Here is a 17,034-nt window from a genome sequence, read left to right on the forward strand (position 1 = left end):
TGAACCTCAGCCAACCAATCATCAAGCAGCGGTGCTAACGCCACTTTATCACACCAACAAAATCTTTTTATTCTCTCTTTTATCTCTCTCACTGGGATTATTTCTCTGTCTTGCTTCTATTAATTTGTGTCACTTTAGACAACATAAATTGAGTCTGATTACACAGGCTGCCTTTTATGTGTTTGTATGTCACTGGTCACATATTCACTTTAGTTTTCATTGGCAATGTCATGATTTTTAAAGCTGTATCAGTCCAGATTGCTTGATAAATAACTCAACATCATGAATAATAATTTAGCAAACTGTCTGCTCTGATAAATAATGATAATGATAACGTCATGGTGAGTAAGTTAATGATGCAGGCCCTTCCTGTGATCTGCTTCCCAGTGTCCCCCCAGAGATGGAGGTCAGGAGCTGGGCGCGGCCATCAGCCAGACGCGGGTCAGCACCAACGTGTGACCCCGATCCCCGATCCCCGATGGAGGGAGGGGGACCCCCCCCACCCCCCCTCTCTCTAGCCGCCTGTCTCTCTCAGTGGCTCCCCCTCTTCGGCCAGAGCCTGGCTTGCTACCCTAATCCAACTCTTCCTCCTCCTCTTCCTCCCCTCCTCCTCATCTTCCTCTTCCTCCTCTTCCCCTCCTCCTTTTCCTCCTCATCTTCCTCTTCCTCCCCTCCTCCTCATCTTCCTCTTCCCCTCCTCCTCCTCCTCCTCCTCATCTTCCTTTTCCTCCTCTTCTTTCCCTCCTCTTCCACCCCTCCTCTTCTTCCTCGTCTTCCTCCTCCTTTCCCTCCTCCTCCACCCCTCCTCCTCCTCCTCTTCCTCATCTTCATCATCCTCTTCCTCCTCTTCCTCCCCTCCTCCTCATCTTCCTTTTCCTCCTCTTCTTTCCCTCCTCCTCTCCTCCTCCTCTCCTCCTCCACCCTCCTCTCCTCCTCCACCCCTCCTCCTCCTCTTCTTCCTCCTCCTCCTCCATCCGCCCCAACTCCGGCCTGTCACAGAAAGAGGAGAAGATACAGGTTGGCGTCTTGTTTTCTAGCTTAAGGATGGAGAGCTGCGATTACAAACAAACAAACAAACAAACAAACAGACAAACAAAACAGTGAAGGGGGGGATGGGGAGATGTTGTCAAGCAGCAACAGCAGTGCCGCAAGGTAGCAGTGCAGGTCTGTCGTCTTTTACGTTACAGACGTCAAGTGTTTGTTTGCCCGTCAGAGCTTGAAGTATCGCATCTGCATACACACGTGCATGTGTGCGCACTTACATACACACACACACTCACACACACACACACACCTATATACACACAGACACACCTATATACACAGACACACACACACACACACAAATGTGCTTCCGTTGTGGAGTTGGTGGCCAAGGGCGACCAGATGAGTGATTTTAAAATAAATAGATGTTTAAAAGATTCAAAACCTCGTTGGTCTTTCTTACTCCTTTTGTTTGTTGTGAGTGCCTGCCTGACCCCAGAGAGAAATGACAACAGAATAAATGAATTCGCCTTGACCAATACAAAGGTTTCCATGCAACGTCACGAAAAAATGTTTGTACATCTTAGGGTCAGAAAGTGGCAGGAGACAACATTAGAACAGCACTCTCCACGAAAAGATCACAAGGAGTTTTTGTGTTGTAAACTGCACCCACCGAAACAGCGATGGTTAGAGAATGTTCAATATTCCTGAAGAAATGTATACCTTTGCCAAAAAACGGTGGATGTCATGTTATATTAATAATGCAAATGAAAGACTATGAAATGAACTCTGAAATTGCATGTCATTATTATTGAGAGTATACACACCATGTCAAATCAAGGTTACAACAGCTGAATATTAGGTTATATAATATACGTTTTTATTACACGGCTCTTCAGAGTGCTGCAGAGAGTTCCATTCACATGAATGGGCCTTCCCAACGTTCGGAGGTCTGTTGAATCTATTTTATTACACGGCTCTTCACAATGCAAGTAGAACGCTCCATTGACTTGAATGGGATTTCCCAAAGTTCTAAGAACCTCCAAATAATGGCCGCTCTCAATGGCAACGGATTTTCATTCAAAAGTATTCTATGGGTCTATGGGTTGATCAGCTGTGTTCTAAAGAACGTTTGATTCAAGTCCAGCCTGTGTTGCGAACTATGTTTCTTAGCAAAAGCCACAACGAAACGGTAACTAATAAATGTAAAAGAGACATATCGCTGCGTGTCAGGGTTCTGTTCTCCCTGTCGGGACTTATTTTCTGATAATTACCGGCGGACAATAAATAGCGTCTTTTGCCCCGTTGTAAAAGGGAAACCTGTCTACACTATATGGTCAAATAGGCCACACAGGTCACAGTGTGTACAAAGCTATCCATAGACTTTGTGGTACTGTTTGTATAAACGTTTGGATCATCCTGGATTCATTTTCCTTCAGAATCATCAGATAGCCATTGCTGAATGACAGATTTCCTTCCCTTCCTTTCCCCGTACTACATGTAAGTTATTGTCACAGAGATGCTCTTTTCTTCTCTTTTGAGAGATGTATGAGCATCATTACATAAACAGTGCATATAACTCAACTCCCCTTTGCTGCTTGTAATTCTATAGGAATTATGACTGAGTATATTGTGAGCAAAACCACTGAATCAAGTGCCTTGGATGAATTTGTATGTCAGAGATGTTTTATATTTTGCATTCATTGTCCTTACTTTTGACTGCTTGTATTCACAAGGATTTCGAATCCTTGGAGGGGCAAACTGAAGATTTACTATTTTCACTTTGAAATGATAAACATAATTTCATCCCATAATTTCAGGCAGTGTTTCCTTGAAATCCTTGAAAGTTTACACATTTGACCACAACAGAAAAAGACCAAAAAGGTTTTGAAAGAGCAGACATACGCCATTGAAAGTGCTTAAATGAGTTGGTGTTAGTATTGAGGCTAGAAACCACATAGGCCATTACTGTAACACTGCAGTATTGGGAAGTGGTCAAGTATTAATAATAATAATAATAATAATAATAATAATAATACATTTCATTCGTATAGTGCTTTTCAAGACACTCAAAGACTCTATGTGTTCATTAAATGCTCAAGCATTCGAGTCTCTCTCATTCCACATGCAGTAGCATTCAAAAATTGTTATAACAGTAACTACCGGTAAACTGAATCCGTGATGGGTCCTTGAATTGAACAATGGCCTAGAAAGTCCTTGTAGGTTCTTGCATGTATAAACCCTGAATAATTTGATCAACATTTCTTTGAGCATGCCTAATAAAAGCACACTTCTGACCTCTATCAAGAACAGAACAATGATATAACAATGAATAATACAACATAATTGTATTGTAAATTGTAAATGAATGTGTACATTGTATCCAAAAGTCATTTCAGAGGAACAGGCTAAATTGTTTCTGCACAGGTTTTTATGATTATTTTTAAAAATTATTATTACAGAGTAGATCCAATTTGCAAGGATTACCGATTTTGACAGCGTGCATGAATTGCAATTTTTAATGTCTCTTCCAGCCCCTTTTCACCCTGCCAGCCATATTCCAGCTGAACTACTAATACTTGTACATTTATTTTCAGGTCAGTCCATTTTCTAGATGTGTTTCTGTGAGTGAGTAAACTAATCATTTTCTATTTTTAAAATAGACTAATTTCTTAAATTATTATTTGTGTCATTTGCGAGTACATTGACCTTGGTGAAAATAAATAAATGTAATTGCCTATCCATTAGTGCTCCACTGTAAACAATGCAAATTGTTGCTTCACCTTTTGACTGTTGAAGCTGTTCAAATTAATTGAGTGGAACCATTTTAGACCTTGGGCATTCTTAGTAATGGAAGTACAGACGTTTTTTTTTGTTTTGTTAAAACACGAACTGATGCTTATGTTGGGGGGGGGGGGGGGGGGAAGATGTCTGTTACAAATCTCCCTCACTCACCCTTTGGCCTATGATGTCATGTGATGATGACAGCACACAGACAGACAGACATGTGAACCTCAGAAGGTAGACTGTAGACCTTGAGGAAGCTTAAACTAGCGTTTCCTGTATAGACAGGCTGTCAGGGTAGACGCTCTGTGTGGTTGTTTTGACAGTAGACTAGGTGTGACTGGTTTTGATAAGCTACTGAGACAGACAGCCCTGACGCAAACCCTCAGAGCTTATATCCAAAAAGTCCTTTAGTCCGTCTGGCCTTGATGGTTCTGTTTTGATTCATTCAATTTATTTATATATTTGTTTATAAATACACAACTTAAAATCCCTGCAGCAATTCGGAACCCCAAGCAAACTGATTATAGATCCTTTCAATCTGTTCCCAGAGGGTTTCTGGTTCAAAACCAACGCAGATACTGTGAAATTAAAATGAATCAGACTTTAGCATAATGCTCTACAAAATCTCGACCTTAAAAGTCTCCAAGTTACCAGTAGCACAATATTGTTTTCTGTGCCACTAAATTGCTTAGGAATGCACATGTTTGTTTATGCAGTTCAAAGGTTCTATACATTGCAAAAGCAAAAGGGAACCCTTCTCCATGTCAGGAAAATTCTTAAGCGCTGCAAATATTCAGGGGTTTCCTCCGATAGGCATCCTTAACATTAACATGTATGTGACATTTTATGAAGTTTATATTTATATTTTTCAGTCTTTTTTTTCATTTGAATTACAAACTCAATCTAATCACTTCCATTATCCTCTCGACATGGCATGTTCGTCAATGCAAGCCACATCTCCAAACGACAGAGTAAGCGTTTATATTTACATGTGTTCATTTAGCAGACACTGTTATCCAAAGTGACTCACATGTGTCAATTACATTACAAGGGCCATTCTTCCCAGGGCAACTTGGAGTTGAGTACCTTGTACAAGGGCTCAATGGTGGACACCGGGAATTGAACCCCCAACAGTTAAGGCTACTGCAACCCAACTCCTTACGGCTCCTACACACAGTTGCGTGCGTTGCAGTGCTGGAGACGCATCCCATTCACTTTGCATGGGCTCACGTCATCCGTTGCCGAACTAAATTAAGGCTACTGCATACTAACCCAACTCCTTAGTCACTATGTTACTACTGTCCTTGCTACCAGGTATCCAAGTTTTCTGTGCATTAAAATACTGTAGGTATAAGCAAAAATATTTTGTTTGTTTTTAGTCAGTTGCACACCATTTATTATAAAACAAAAATGATGAGAGCATTTTCTATTTTTAAAATAGACTAATTTCTTAAATTATTATTTGTGTCATTTGCGAGTACATTGACCTTGGTGAAAATAAATAAATGTAATTGCCTATCCATTAGTGCTCCACTGTAAACAATGCAAATTGTTGCTTCACCTTTTGACTGTTGAAGCTGTTCAAATTAATTGAGTGGAACCATTTTAGACCCTGGGCATTCTTGGTAATGGAAGTACAGACGTTTTTTTTTTTTTGTTTTGTTTAAACACAAACTGATGCTTATGTTGGAGGGGGGGTGAAGATGTCTGTTACAAATCTCCCTCACTCACTGAATTAAGGCTACTGCATACTCCTTAGTCCCAACTCCTTAGTCACTATGTTACTACTGTCCTTGCTACCAGGCATCTCAGTTTTCTGTGCATTAAAATACTGTAGGTATAAGCAAAAATATTTTTTTTGTTTTTAGTCAGTTGCACACCATTTATTATAAATGGTGGGGAGCCGTGGCCTACTGGTTAGCACTTCGGACCTGTAACCGGAAGGTTGCCGGTTCGAACCCTAACCAGTAGGCATGGCTGAAGTGCCCTTGAGCAAGGCACCTAACTCCTCACTGCTCCCCGAGCGCCGCTGTTGTAGCAGGCAGCTCACTGCGTCAGGATTAGTGTGTGCTTCACCTCACTGTGTGTACACTGTGTGCACACTGTGTGCTACTGTTTCACTAATTCACGGAATGGGATAAATGCAGAGACCAAATTTCCCTCATGGGATCAAAAGAGTATATATACTTATATACTTATACTTACTTATAAAACAAAAATGATGAGAGCATTTATCTTCATCACTACTTCTAATTCCCTTTCTTTAAACTTTTTTCAGTGGGGTTTGACCTCTACCTTTTCAGAGTTACCTTCATTCTTGTAAGACTTAAAAGACCAGATAAAAGCCCACATCTAATGGACTAGACTGCCTCAGATCACCTGCACTCAATAACCCATCTGAGGCAAAGGTCAGTGCTCACAGTAATGGAAGGTCTCAGAGTGCCTTGTTGATATCTGGGGATGTCTGCCATGTCAATAACAACAGAACCCTGAAGTACACACAGTTCCACACACTTCCAAGAAACAAACCTTCCTCGTCAGACTTTCTCGGCTGTTTCTTGGGAAGCTGTGGTCCTATCGCACTGCAGTTGCCATATTAGTTGAAGCTATTTCAGAGGTTTTAGCCATTACGGGCTTGTTGTTTTGCACACTGGTCTGCAGGCCCCTATCAAGATGAAGCGCCAGCCAAACTTTATCTCAGCAGACCAAAATCTGGCTTGCGAGATCTTAAGAGAGAAAACAAACAATGTTGAGGCAGAATCCATCATCGACTCTTCTCATGACTTAAGTCTCTCTACAGTCTGTTATGCAATCTGTTAACCTTACATTTTTCTGCCTCATTTTTCACTCAAGTTTTAGAGGTGTCCAGCTTTGCCATCTTCCAGGATGGCAGCTGACGTTGGCATTCTCCACACGTCTCCCTCTGCCCACCACTACACGATAAGGAATGAGGGCCAGTGCCTTTGATGAGCCGCTGAGGCTGTTGATGATATACATTATTCAGGCACATACGCACGGCGGTCGACACGTTTTATGTGTGTTTTGCACTGTGCAGTGTTGTGATCCCGCTGCCGAACCACGCTGTGATGTGGTCAGATTGGGAAAAATATCGGTCGTACAGAGGAAATTGATGATTATACGCCCCCCAGGGAACGGAAAGTCACTCGGTGTGTGACAGACGGCACTTGTGGGCCTTAAGGAATGTTTTTTTTTCCTTCTTTCGAAAATAATCACACTTTATTACACCCACACTTACCCATATGGCTAGTGTGGCGAAACTGTCAATTAGCGGCTATTATACATGGTGACGCCATATGCATACACACCTGTTGCTTAGGCAGTAGAGTTTTTAGGTCCCCTGGTGAGAGAGCAGAAAATGACTCGCATCCAGCCCAATTTCTCATTCCTGTCTGTTATACTGCTGAGAATGTCTTCTGAATTCTGTGTAGAAATCGTTGAATAAAAAGCCACATCTCCGAAGATGTTTACTCTACCTTAGCTGTTTGTATTGCACCGCTGTGCGCATCTGAAACCACTCAATAAGATGCTCGGGAGGAGAAAAAAAATAAAAAATATGTCTCTCTTGTTGCTGAGAAGCATGCACACAAAGGATAAAAAAAACACCTCAGTGGTCTGTTGCACAAAGTGTGTACACACAATGTTTGCAAATGGCTTAAGTGCATGGAGAGCACACTATATATGCATACACATTTGTATTCTATTTAAAAAGATGTTTAGTGTAAATTCAGCCTCATGCGTGGAGATGTTTTTCTCTCTCTCTCTCTCTCTCTCTCTCTCTCTCTCTCTCGTATCATGGGAACCCTCATATCTCACAGAGGACGGTTGCAGAGCAACAAAGCTTTTTCCTTTTTTTTTTTTTTCTAAATTCGCTGACAGCTACCTTAAGCAGGTCTCACAGTAGATTAAAGATCATTTGAACATCTCAATCAGGATGCAAGGCAGCTCCTGCATCTGACTTTGTAGCTAGACAGACATGCCCCATAAGTCGACGGAATTGATGTAGAGGGCAGTGCCTGTGTGTGTGTCTGTTATCTGTTGTTATCTGCATCAGTATAGAGCGGTCATGTGGTTGCTGTATGCATGCTATGTGGTTCCTGCCTTCAGTGGACTTGATGAGAGGACAGCCGATGCTCTGATAAAGCCCATCAGTTTAGCCTCCTTACGTAAGGGGAACTGCCCAGTCAGGATGTCAGGCTAAATTAATTGAAGCAAATTAATAGCAGGCTTTGGTACAATGCATCTCTCAAGTAAATACACATTGTAGATCCATTATTTACAAGGCCATGATAGTGAGCCCAAATGCTCACCCTTAGCACATGCTGCAATGAGTAATTAACCATTAAAGGTGTACCTTTACACCGGTGTGACAGGAATGTTGGAATATGAACGTTCTAAAGAATATCTGGGTTCACTCAATTCAACATAGAATTTTAGAACCTTGAATTATTGTGGATCTTATGTTAAAATGTTTAAAAACCCACACCTTTGAGGGTGTACATGTGATGGACAAAATATTATGTTTATGGTACTTGGCAGACACTTTTGTCCAAAGCGACTATATTTTACCGACACTTTTATTAAGTAATCACCAATTAACCCTCGATTAGCACATCATAAATTATATTGCAGATGGACGCCATCAGTCACTATTAATGTTTTAGTTCGAAGTGAAAGGAATTGATCGTTTATCATAAGCATGACCCAAAGGGCCAAATCTCTGACCATTAGATCTATGGCCACTAGATCTCTGACCACTAAAATGTATGACCACTACATCTCTGACCACTAAAATCTATGGCCACTAGATCTCTGGCTCTTGATCCTGCTCCTGGGGTCTCTCCTCTGCTCAGCGTGTTCATTTGTGAGTCATCAAGTGACACTAGCGGACTAGCTCTGACACACCAATTCAAGCCATTCAAGAGCACTTTAATCATATCACTTTCAAACTGGTAGTTCTTGGAGAATGGATGGATAGGAATGCCTGCCCGGCAGGGGGCACTCCAGAAACCGGAATGAGAAGCACTGCTCTTGAACAACAACCGTTAGCCCTCTATGGGACTTCATCATTTAGAAATGATACTAAAGAAAACTGCTTGAAAAACACAAATCCTTAATCAATTATATTATTCCAAAAATCTTATGCATGACTTCCACTCTAACCAATACAATCAAAGGTTATTCAATATGTTTACAACATTTGTTGCTACAAGGAAGTAAAGGAGACAAATAATGCCACATGTTAAGTCTCATGAGAACTGTAGCATGACAGCAAGTCAATTTTTAAACTATAAAACATAAAAATAACCCAACCAAAAAAATATTACTAATTAGCCGAAACTTTTTTCTAACAATTTTAATCATTTCACATGAAGATATCTAAAAATCTGTTTTTAAAACCTGTAACAAGTCTATGTCATGTACAGTATAACTGACAAACTCCTATTAAGGGATAGAAATGTCCATAATGATTCAGTCTACTTTTCCATTGTTGTTATGCAGCATCAGACCATTTATGCATATTTCTTAGGATGTTTCCAAGTTTTATGTCAAGGTGAAAGGAACATATATGCCTATTCCTGAGGGTAGTAAGGATATTGAAAATAGCAGTGATGAGGACAAGGTAGTTGTAAGAGTGGAACACAGCATCAGGAATGAGAGCGATGGTAGAAAGGTTGGGTAAGACATAAATGAAAAGCCAAGCAGTGAGGAGAATCTTCAACCAGCGACAGACCGTTGGTTGTTGTGGAAGTCAGGGATTCATGACCGTTACCCAGTCCCTGTCTGGAAGATGGTCTAGCCAACGCAGAAAGGGAAGGGTGCATTCACCAACCTATTAAGTATAAGTATGTAAGTATATATACTCTTTTGATCCCGTGAGGGAAATTTGGTCTCTGCATTTATCCCCATCCGTGAATTAGTGAAACACACACAGCACACAGTAAACACATAGTGAGGTGAAGCACACACTAACCCGGAGCAGTGAGCTGCCTGCTACAGCGGCGCTCGGGGAGCAGTGAAGGCGCCCACATTTTTTTCCTACTAGGTCGGGGATCGAGCCGGCAACCCTTCGGCAGAGACCAAAGCCCTAACCAGTAGGCCACGGCTGCCCCATAGGCAGGTGTTCTCCTACGAGTGTCTCATACACATTGTACAGTAGCCAACCCTTTACTCTGTGCAGAATGTACATGTATACGTCTGAACTGAACAGAGAAGGGAATGGAACTGTTCATTGGCAGCAAAAAAGGAAGATGGAATGGATTAATCCATTTATCATTCATCAATTGAATAAAGGTCAACGGTCAATTTGGGAAAGTGGGCTCAGGAAAATTATTTTAGGACTAAATAGACTTAAAATGGTTGCTTTTTTTAAATTCATATTCTTAATAACTCCCATAGAGTGTTAAGGATCTGGAAGCATCACTCCATGCATTCTATGTTCCAAATGGCCCTGCGACAGTGACAGGTCTTGTGGTTTCCATGGTTTCCCCCTACACTTCACCTGGCTCACCCCCATCACTCTCTTAAGAAAGAGACCGCCTGCCTGCCGAACTTATTCTGGTACGAATGCGAAGAAGAGAAGAACAAGACAAGCGCTGGATCTCTCTGGGCAGACATTAGACGGTCATAAATGTCAGGCACTGAATTAGTGTGTGGGACGTTCGGACTGTAATCCAATTAGCGAATAGATAGGAGAGGGGAAATGGTTCATGGGCTGATGTGATGGTGATCCAACGTATGATCCTGCTGTCTCTGATGAATTGGCACATTGGCCATGTTCGATCGCGGTGATATGTCTTGGTCATGTTCAAGTCCGCAGGGTAGCTTAGAGCTTAGTAGCTTTGGATTGGGTTAGGCAGGGACGAGGCTGAGCTGCCACAGTGCAAGGTGACTTCCAGATGCGCTCTGTCTGGTATGTGAAAGATTACTGCTAAACGCACACTACACACACACACACACACACACACACACTCACAGTTAGGCTGTGGCTCTCATCCAGCTGACTTGAGTTTACACCTAGGAAATGAGAGAGCAGCACAGGTTAAACAAGCGCTGTTAATAGAATGTTCAGTTTGAGCGATGAATGGACCTGTGGCCTCCCTCACTCCCGCGGTGATGACGGTCTTTTGTCTACCCCAACAAAAGTGACGCTGCCAATGCCTCTCTCTGGGAAAGCTCATGTGTGATCCGAGCCGAGCAATGGGAACTCGTCCAGGTCTGAAACCAAATCCCTTTAATGCAGGCTCTGTGACGGTTTGTGAGCCTGTGATTTAGGTTGCGATGAAATAAAAAAAGTCACGAGTTTACAGCTGTTTGCAAACACTCACCCATGATGTCCTCAAATTGCCATTAATTTGCTGTAATTCTTCCAATTACCAAGCGAGAGGGGGAAATGTCCATGGGATTACGCTGCGTTTTCATTTAGGCAAAGATTGTCTAGCTCATTTAGCCAAAGATTGTCTAGCTTTGTCAACTGTCTCTGATTTACCGTTTCTTTGATTCCATCAGAATTATTTGGGATTCCGCCATAAGTGTTCTTGGTTGCCAAGCAACACCTTAACTGAATGCAGGTAGAAGCGCGAATGTAGGTGGAGAAAGCAGGAAAATGTAGGCCTACCTTGCCAAATGCAACTCTATCGCCGGGAAAGGCCTGTTGTTCAGTTACAACCCACATGGTGTTATAAAGCCACCCTTTGCTAAAGGTGTTACCAAATAATAGGACTGAGATTGGTGTTTGAAATAAACAAAGCTTTTCCTTCTCTCTGTGTGAGAAGAAATCAATTGATTGACAACTATGGTATGATGTCTCAGTTGAAAGAGAGGAATATTATTACACCGAGAATTTGAGACATTTTGAAATCTTCAGAATAGCCTACATCCTGAACAGCCTCAGCCTGAAATGTTTGTATTTATTTTTTGCTTTTGCTTGCTAACCCTCATTTGTAAATCCTTTTGTTGTGTAGCAAGCTAATATCAGATTTGTGACTGATTTCTACACTTGTATGCAAGACTTAGGCCTATTTATGGAGATATTATGACTTATTGAACATGAAAAGTGGTAAGAAGATAACTGTATTTCTGTAGAGGCCCTCAGAAACAACTTAATTAGCAGCACCTCCAGACCTCCTCATCAATGCAAATGTCTAATACTTAGGCTCAAGAGACAGGCAGGATGTCACCATAATGAAAAGCATTTAGACACAGTCAAGAGACTCAGATGTTGTTCTGAATCATTGAGGAATAGGCACTGCTAGTGACTATATGGGCATTTTTTTAACACAGAGGTTAAGTTTGCAAAATAATCTTGCTCACAGGAAATCTGCACTTCTCTGGGATAAAATAGATTGACTGTGTTAAACTGGATGTTAACTGAAGTTATATTATGTCATAACACTAGTAATGCTAAAATAAGCATTTGCAATTGCACAACATAATCCGGTCTTTTGGCAGACAGACTACAGGAAGGACCAGAGGACTCCTGTCAGGGCACAACACAAACTGAGGTTTAGGTTGAATTACTGTAAGAAAGCTTGCATAAAGAAATAGCTTTCTTCACTAGATTAAAGACTTTAAAAACCTACAAATTATTAAACGTAGGCCTAATAAATTATTAAATCAACAACAAAGACATAAGACTAAAAATGTAAATCAAACAAATCCACCACCTCACAGAAAACTCCTACAGGGCCCCTCTCTCTCTCTCTCTCTCTCACTCTGTCTCCTGTCGGTTTGGACCAAGTTGGTGGGCAGCGTCAGACAAGCCAGGATAATGGATAGGGCCTTCTCAGCAACGCTCCTAATCCCGGCTTTGGCTCCCTGCGCCCGACTGCCACTCGGACTCATCCTGCCTGGCCCCCATCTTTTTTTCCATCCGCGCACGGATCCATTTCTCTTGTTTGTATAAGCCCACACTTCCCTGCTCAATATACAACCGCCCATTACCCGGATCAGGTCTCAGTTCGGAGCGCATTTACTTCGTTGGTTGAGAGTGAGAGAGATGTGCTGTCTGACGAGATGACTTGACATCCTCTCCCGCCAAATTGATGCCTTGATGCCCATAATTCAGACAGCAGGAGATGATTTGTTGACAGAAGCGGTGGGCTCTTGCACGTCAGAGCTATGGGAGTGATGGTGCTGTTGAGCTAGCACTTCGTTTCATTTTTAGCTAAAAATGTATTTTTCAGTGGAACTAGTGACCACTTTGAATGAGGCCGACATGTCATTTTGGTTTATTTTTGCATTTAGCTGTTGGTTAATTATCATGCCTGGGTTTAAGAGCCTAGGCTACAAAAAATAATACAAAGGTGTTCAACACAGTGAAATATTACATTTTAAATAGCATGCAAAACGACCTATCGTTACAAGAATGAATGAAGCCATTATTGAGGGGGCCACAGACTATAGTGACCTGTCATTAGCTCTGTCCGAATAGATGGATTCATTTTTAAATATCATTTTAAGTCATTAAATTACATTAAAGTAATTTGCTGACGTGTATGTGGGCCATGACATTGTCAGGGGCAGTCCTGCAGATAGTCTTGGTTAAAAGCAAAGACAAGAGCACAAAGACTCAAAATCATTTAATGAAGGGTCAACAGTTAACCTATGACACCGTTCAAATTACAATGCGATGGTGATAAATAGCTAAATAGCTGCCCTGAAAGATGATAGCACGCATCCAGTGACGGGTCTCAGCCCATTTGCAACAGACAAAATTATATCAAGAAAGTCCACATTAGAGAAAACGTCACGTCCAATAAGTTGGTTTATCCCAAACTAACATTAAAGTCATGAATCAGTCAAATGTGGTCTCTAAGACTGTAATTGATGACATGCTTTTGCTTTTGGTTAGCTTTTCCTTGAGGCTGACACAGCTAGTCCAGCCATGTCCTTCTGGTGCGCCTCTTCGGGATGACGCGCGGCGAAAAGAGGGGTATTCGGAGTTAGATCTGCTTACAGACGACTGCTGGATGCTGAAGATCGAAGACAGTTTCTCGTTGTAGCTCTTTCGGAACCTTTTAGCCGACCTGTACAGGTTTCCCACGAAGCAGTAGCAAAGTGGATTCAGGGCCGAGTTCGTGAGCCCAAGCCACTGCGCAAAGGGTCTGCCTTGCAGTATCCATTCGTGCCGAACCTGTTCTACGGGGTCATGCTCAGTGGTCGTCGGTATATTGAAATCTAGCCAGATGTCCACAACATAAAGAGGTAGCCACGAGATAGTGAAGAGCAACACTAAGGCAATGACCATTTTTGCAATTTTCTTGCGCGTTTTGGACCGATACGTGGATTGTGTAATGATGTTATTGGGTTGTTTAAATTTATCCTCGGAGCTCCATAACTTCCACGCGGTCATAAAACAAATGGCGAGGTTAAACAAGACCGGGAATCCATATAACGCACAGAACAGTAAGAAGTTGTACCCCTGGCGCAGTTTGACCTTTGGCCAGCTCTCGACACATACAGTTATACTGTGAGCGCCGTCTAGCAAATCGAGCGTCCTTGTTGCATTCATAAAGATCAACGGCAGGCACAAGCCCGACGATAATGTCCACACCACACCTATCATGCAAAGAATTTTTCGACCAGTGAAGAAAGACCTGGCGTGGAGAGGGTTGTGAACGCTATAGTAGCGGTTCAGACTTATGACAGCGAGACTCAAAACGCTTGCTGCCACGGACACCGCTTGTACAAATGGGACGGCACGGCACAATAAGTCTCCAAATACCCACGCGTTATACAGCTGATGCCCCAGGTTCACCGGCATGCAGACGCACACAACCATCATGTCACAAACCGCCAAGTTCACCAAAAGTCTCCTGGTCGCTGAAACGGCGGAGAGACGATTCCTTCTCCTTGTCAGTACTAGTAGTGCCATAATGTTACCCGTTAGTCCAACCAAGAAGGATATAATATACATTATCACAAGAACTATTGTGCTTGGTTCGTGTCCAGAAAAAAGAAAATCAATGCCGAAAGGAAAAGGTTCCTGGAGACTGTAGTTGTAATCACCGACGTGGCCAAAAGCAGAGAAATTCGTTGAAAACAATTTGCTTAAGTCTGAGTAAACCTTGGAGATATTCATCTTTACGCAGCCTTCCCCCTTTTCAGAAAGCGTTTGAAAATTATAGATTTCTTTACAGTCGCCAGCTTTAATTCATGCCGAGTCAAAGATCATGAAGGAAACATCCAACTTGGCTTCTTTTAAAAAATGTCGAAGAGAATACACATTTTCACATTCCATTTGACAGAGACTGCGTGGAGTGGCACCTGCGCATCCCGGATTGGAAAGACAGACAGCAGAGTTCTTTTGTGCGCACTCTCGCGTAGTCCGGAGATGCTGTTCCGCTTAACTAGAAGCGGCAGCAATCTGCTGCGTCCTCCTGTTGGCTCTCCGGGCCGTCCTTGACATCGTCAAAGAGATGGGCTAGAGGAATAACGCTATCCCAAAACAAAGAAATGCGAAAGGCACACTGTTTCGTTTCGCATTTCATTTAGAAACCTTTCAGATGGAACCTTTTTCTATTGATAGAGCTGCAGTCTGCAGAGATGGTCTCAGACTGATTGGCTACCTGTTGCCACGGCTGTCCTCATGCCTTTGTTGTCGTTTCTGTTTCTGTTTATGTTATGGTTCTTAGCAGACGCTTTTGTCCAAAACGACTTATAATGACATCAATTAACATTAACAGTTTATAGTGAAATCATGTGACCTAAATAAAACACAAGCAAACTATTTTAGAAAAGTTGTAGAATACCAAGGCACTCATCTTCTTTGTAGTTAAAATGCCTTTATTTTAATGGGCACAACATAATTAAAACACTTCGACGCAGCTGACGAAGGCTTCATGCCGAAACGCGTCGAAGTGTTTTAATTATGTTGTGCCCATTAAAATAAAGGCATTTTAACTACAAAGAAGATGAGTGCCTTGGTATTCTACAACTTTTCTAAAATGAACTAAGCCTGTCACCAAAGAGCACCACCTTTACAAAGTTTTGACTAAGTTCCTGGTAGCACTCCAACTGGACTTGATTGACAAGCAAACTATTATTGACAGACTAAATTAAATGAACATGATAACAACTAGATGTACCGCATAGCGGTACAAAATATGACCGCCGCTCAGTCCTGTACATCCATTCCGCGAAAATAAATCATATTAATGAATTTGTCTCCATCTTCTACTCCATCCCCCACTCTTGAAACGTTTGTGTATGCTTGTTTGGAATGTGTGTTTGCACACATTCCGCACACAAAGTAGCCTGCTGGCGCTGCAAAGGTGAATAGATTTGTTTCTGGGCCAAAAAATTTGTAGTATTGTTATTAAACCTTTAAAATCTCTAAACAATCACAAGTAGGGCAGTTCATCACAGTCCATCCATTGCAACTGGACTGATGAAAGGTACACCTGTAGGCTACATTGTATTTGGGAAAAGCAGAAGGTAGCAGCATATTGTATTTATTTATTTATTATTAAACAAAACAATCCCTGTCAGTTCCATTCAGTTTTCAACAGCTATCAAGAAGAGAGGTCACGTCATGGATTTTTGTGAATGTTTCTTCTTCTACATATGCATAAGTTTAGTCATCTACAGTAGTTCAAATGATATTCAGCTTTATTGTCAATGCACAAATTAAATACCAGTAGTCTAAAACAAAATGCCGTTTTACCCAGTGGTTCAAATAACTGACATGTCCAAAAGGGCCTTCATGAAATGCGTTGCGAGACTGTTCACACATTTTAACGGGCAAAGTTGAAGAGCTACTGTCCGTTATTGTTTGTGCAAATAATATGCTGATTCATGTTTCCTTGCATTTTGCAACTATGAGGTCCATGGTTAAGCTCAATCTTTTGACGCAATCTTTTGATTTTCACCCAGCCTAGTCCATGATAGGCGCCCGATAGAAATATTGTTTAATTTTGCGATTGAGATATCCAAGCACTGGCGCCCCCCTGCGACGTGTTCGCCCCCCGGTTTCAGAGCTATTCTAAATGCAAAAATGCATAGTGCAAATCTGTGCCTTATTATTATGACCGCCGCTAGCGAAGCTAGCAAAGCGGTCATATAGGGATTGTCAAAGTTTTTTTTTCGTCATCTACTTCCTGAATTTTTGGTCAACGATACCCGGGACACCGAAACACCGGGACTCATGAAATTTGGTGGGTATGTAGCCCCCCTAGACTTTTACGGAAAAATTTCGTTTGGTCCCCGGGGGCCACTCCCTCCCCGCACTGGGCCCCCCGAAAC

The 17,034-nt window shown here is 42.0% G+C and overlaps 2 protein-coding genes across 2 annotated transcripts in view; one reads left to right on the top strand and one right to left on the bottom strand.

Moving 5' to 3' along the window:
- The window catches only part of LOC143137624 (COP9 signalosome complex subunit 1-like), a 25,698-nt gene extending 24,270 nt beyond the window's left edge, over positions 1 to 1,428 (top strand). The window contains exon 14 of the mRNA XM_076297883.1: positions 388 to 1,428. Within this exon, the coding sequence (XP_076153998.1) occupies positions 388 to 459 (72 nt within the window). The 3' untranslated portion in view covers positions 460 to 1,428. The remainder of the gene's footprint in view (positions 1 to 387) is intronic.
- A 12,157-nt stretch (positions 1,429 to 13,585) lies between these two features.
- Positions 13,586 to 14,872, bottom strand: LOC143138729 (galanin receptor 2a). The gene has a single exon (XM_076299145.1). It carries the CDS (start codon positions 14,870 to 14,872, stop codon positions 13,586 to 13,588), a length of 1,287 nt encoding a protein of 428 aa, XP_076155260.1.
- Positions 14,873 to 17,034: the final 2,162 nt, after the last annotated feature.

The sequence above is a fragment of the Alosa pseudoharengus genome, unplaced genomic scaffold (assembly GCF_046254945.1).
Source record: "Alosa pseudoharengus isolate Yale_2024_CS ecotype anadromous, Long Island Sound unplaced genomic scaffold, YU_APseudo_1.1 YU_APseudo_1.1_scf_21, whole genome shotgun sequence".
NCBI classification, from domain to species: domain Eukaryota; kingdom Metazoa; phylum Chordata; class Actinopteri; order Clupeiformes; family Clupeidae; genus Alosa; species Alosa pseudoharengus.

What these genes read in the sequence shown, in the direction of transcription:
- LOC143138729 (XM_076299145.1), bottom strand. Translation starts at nt 14,872, where the DNA reads ATGAATATCTCCAAGGTTTACTCAGACTTAAGCAAATTGTTTTCAACG.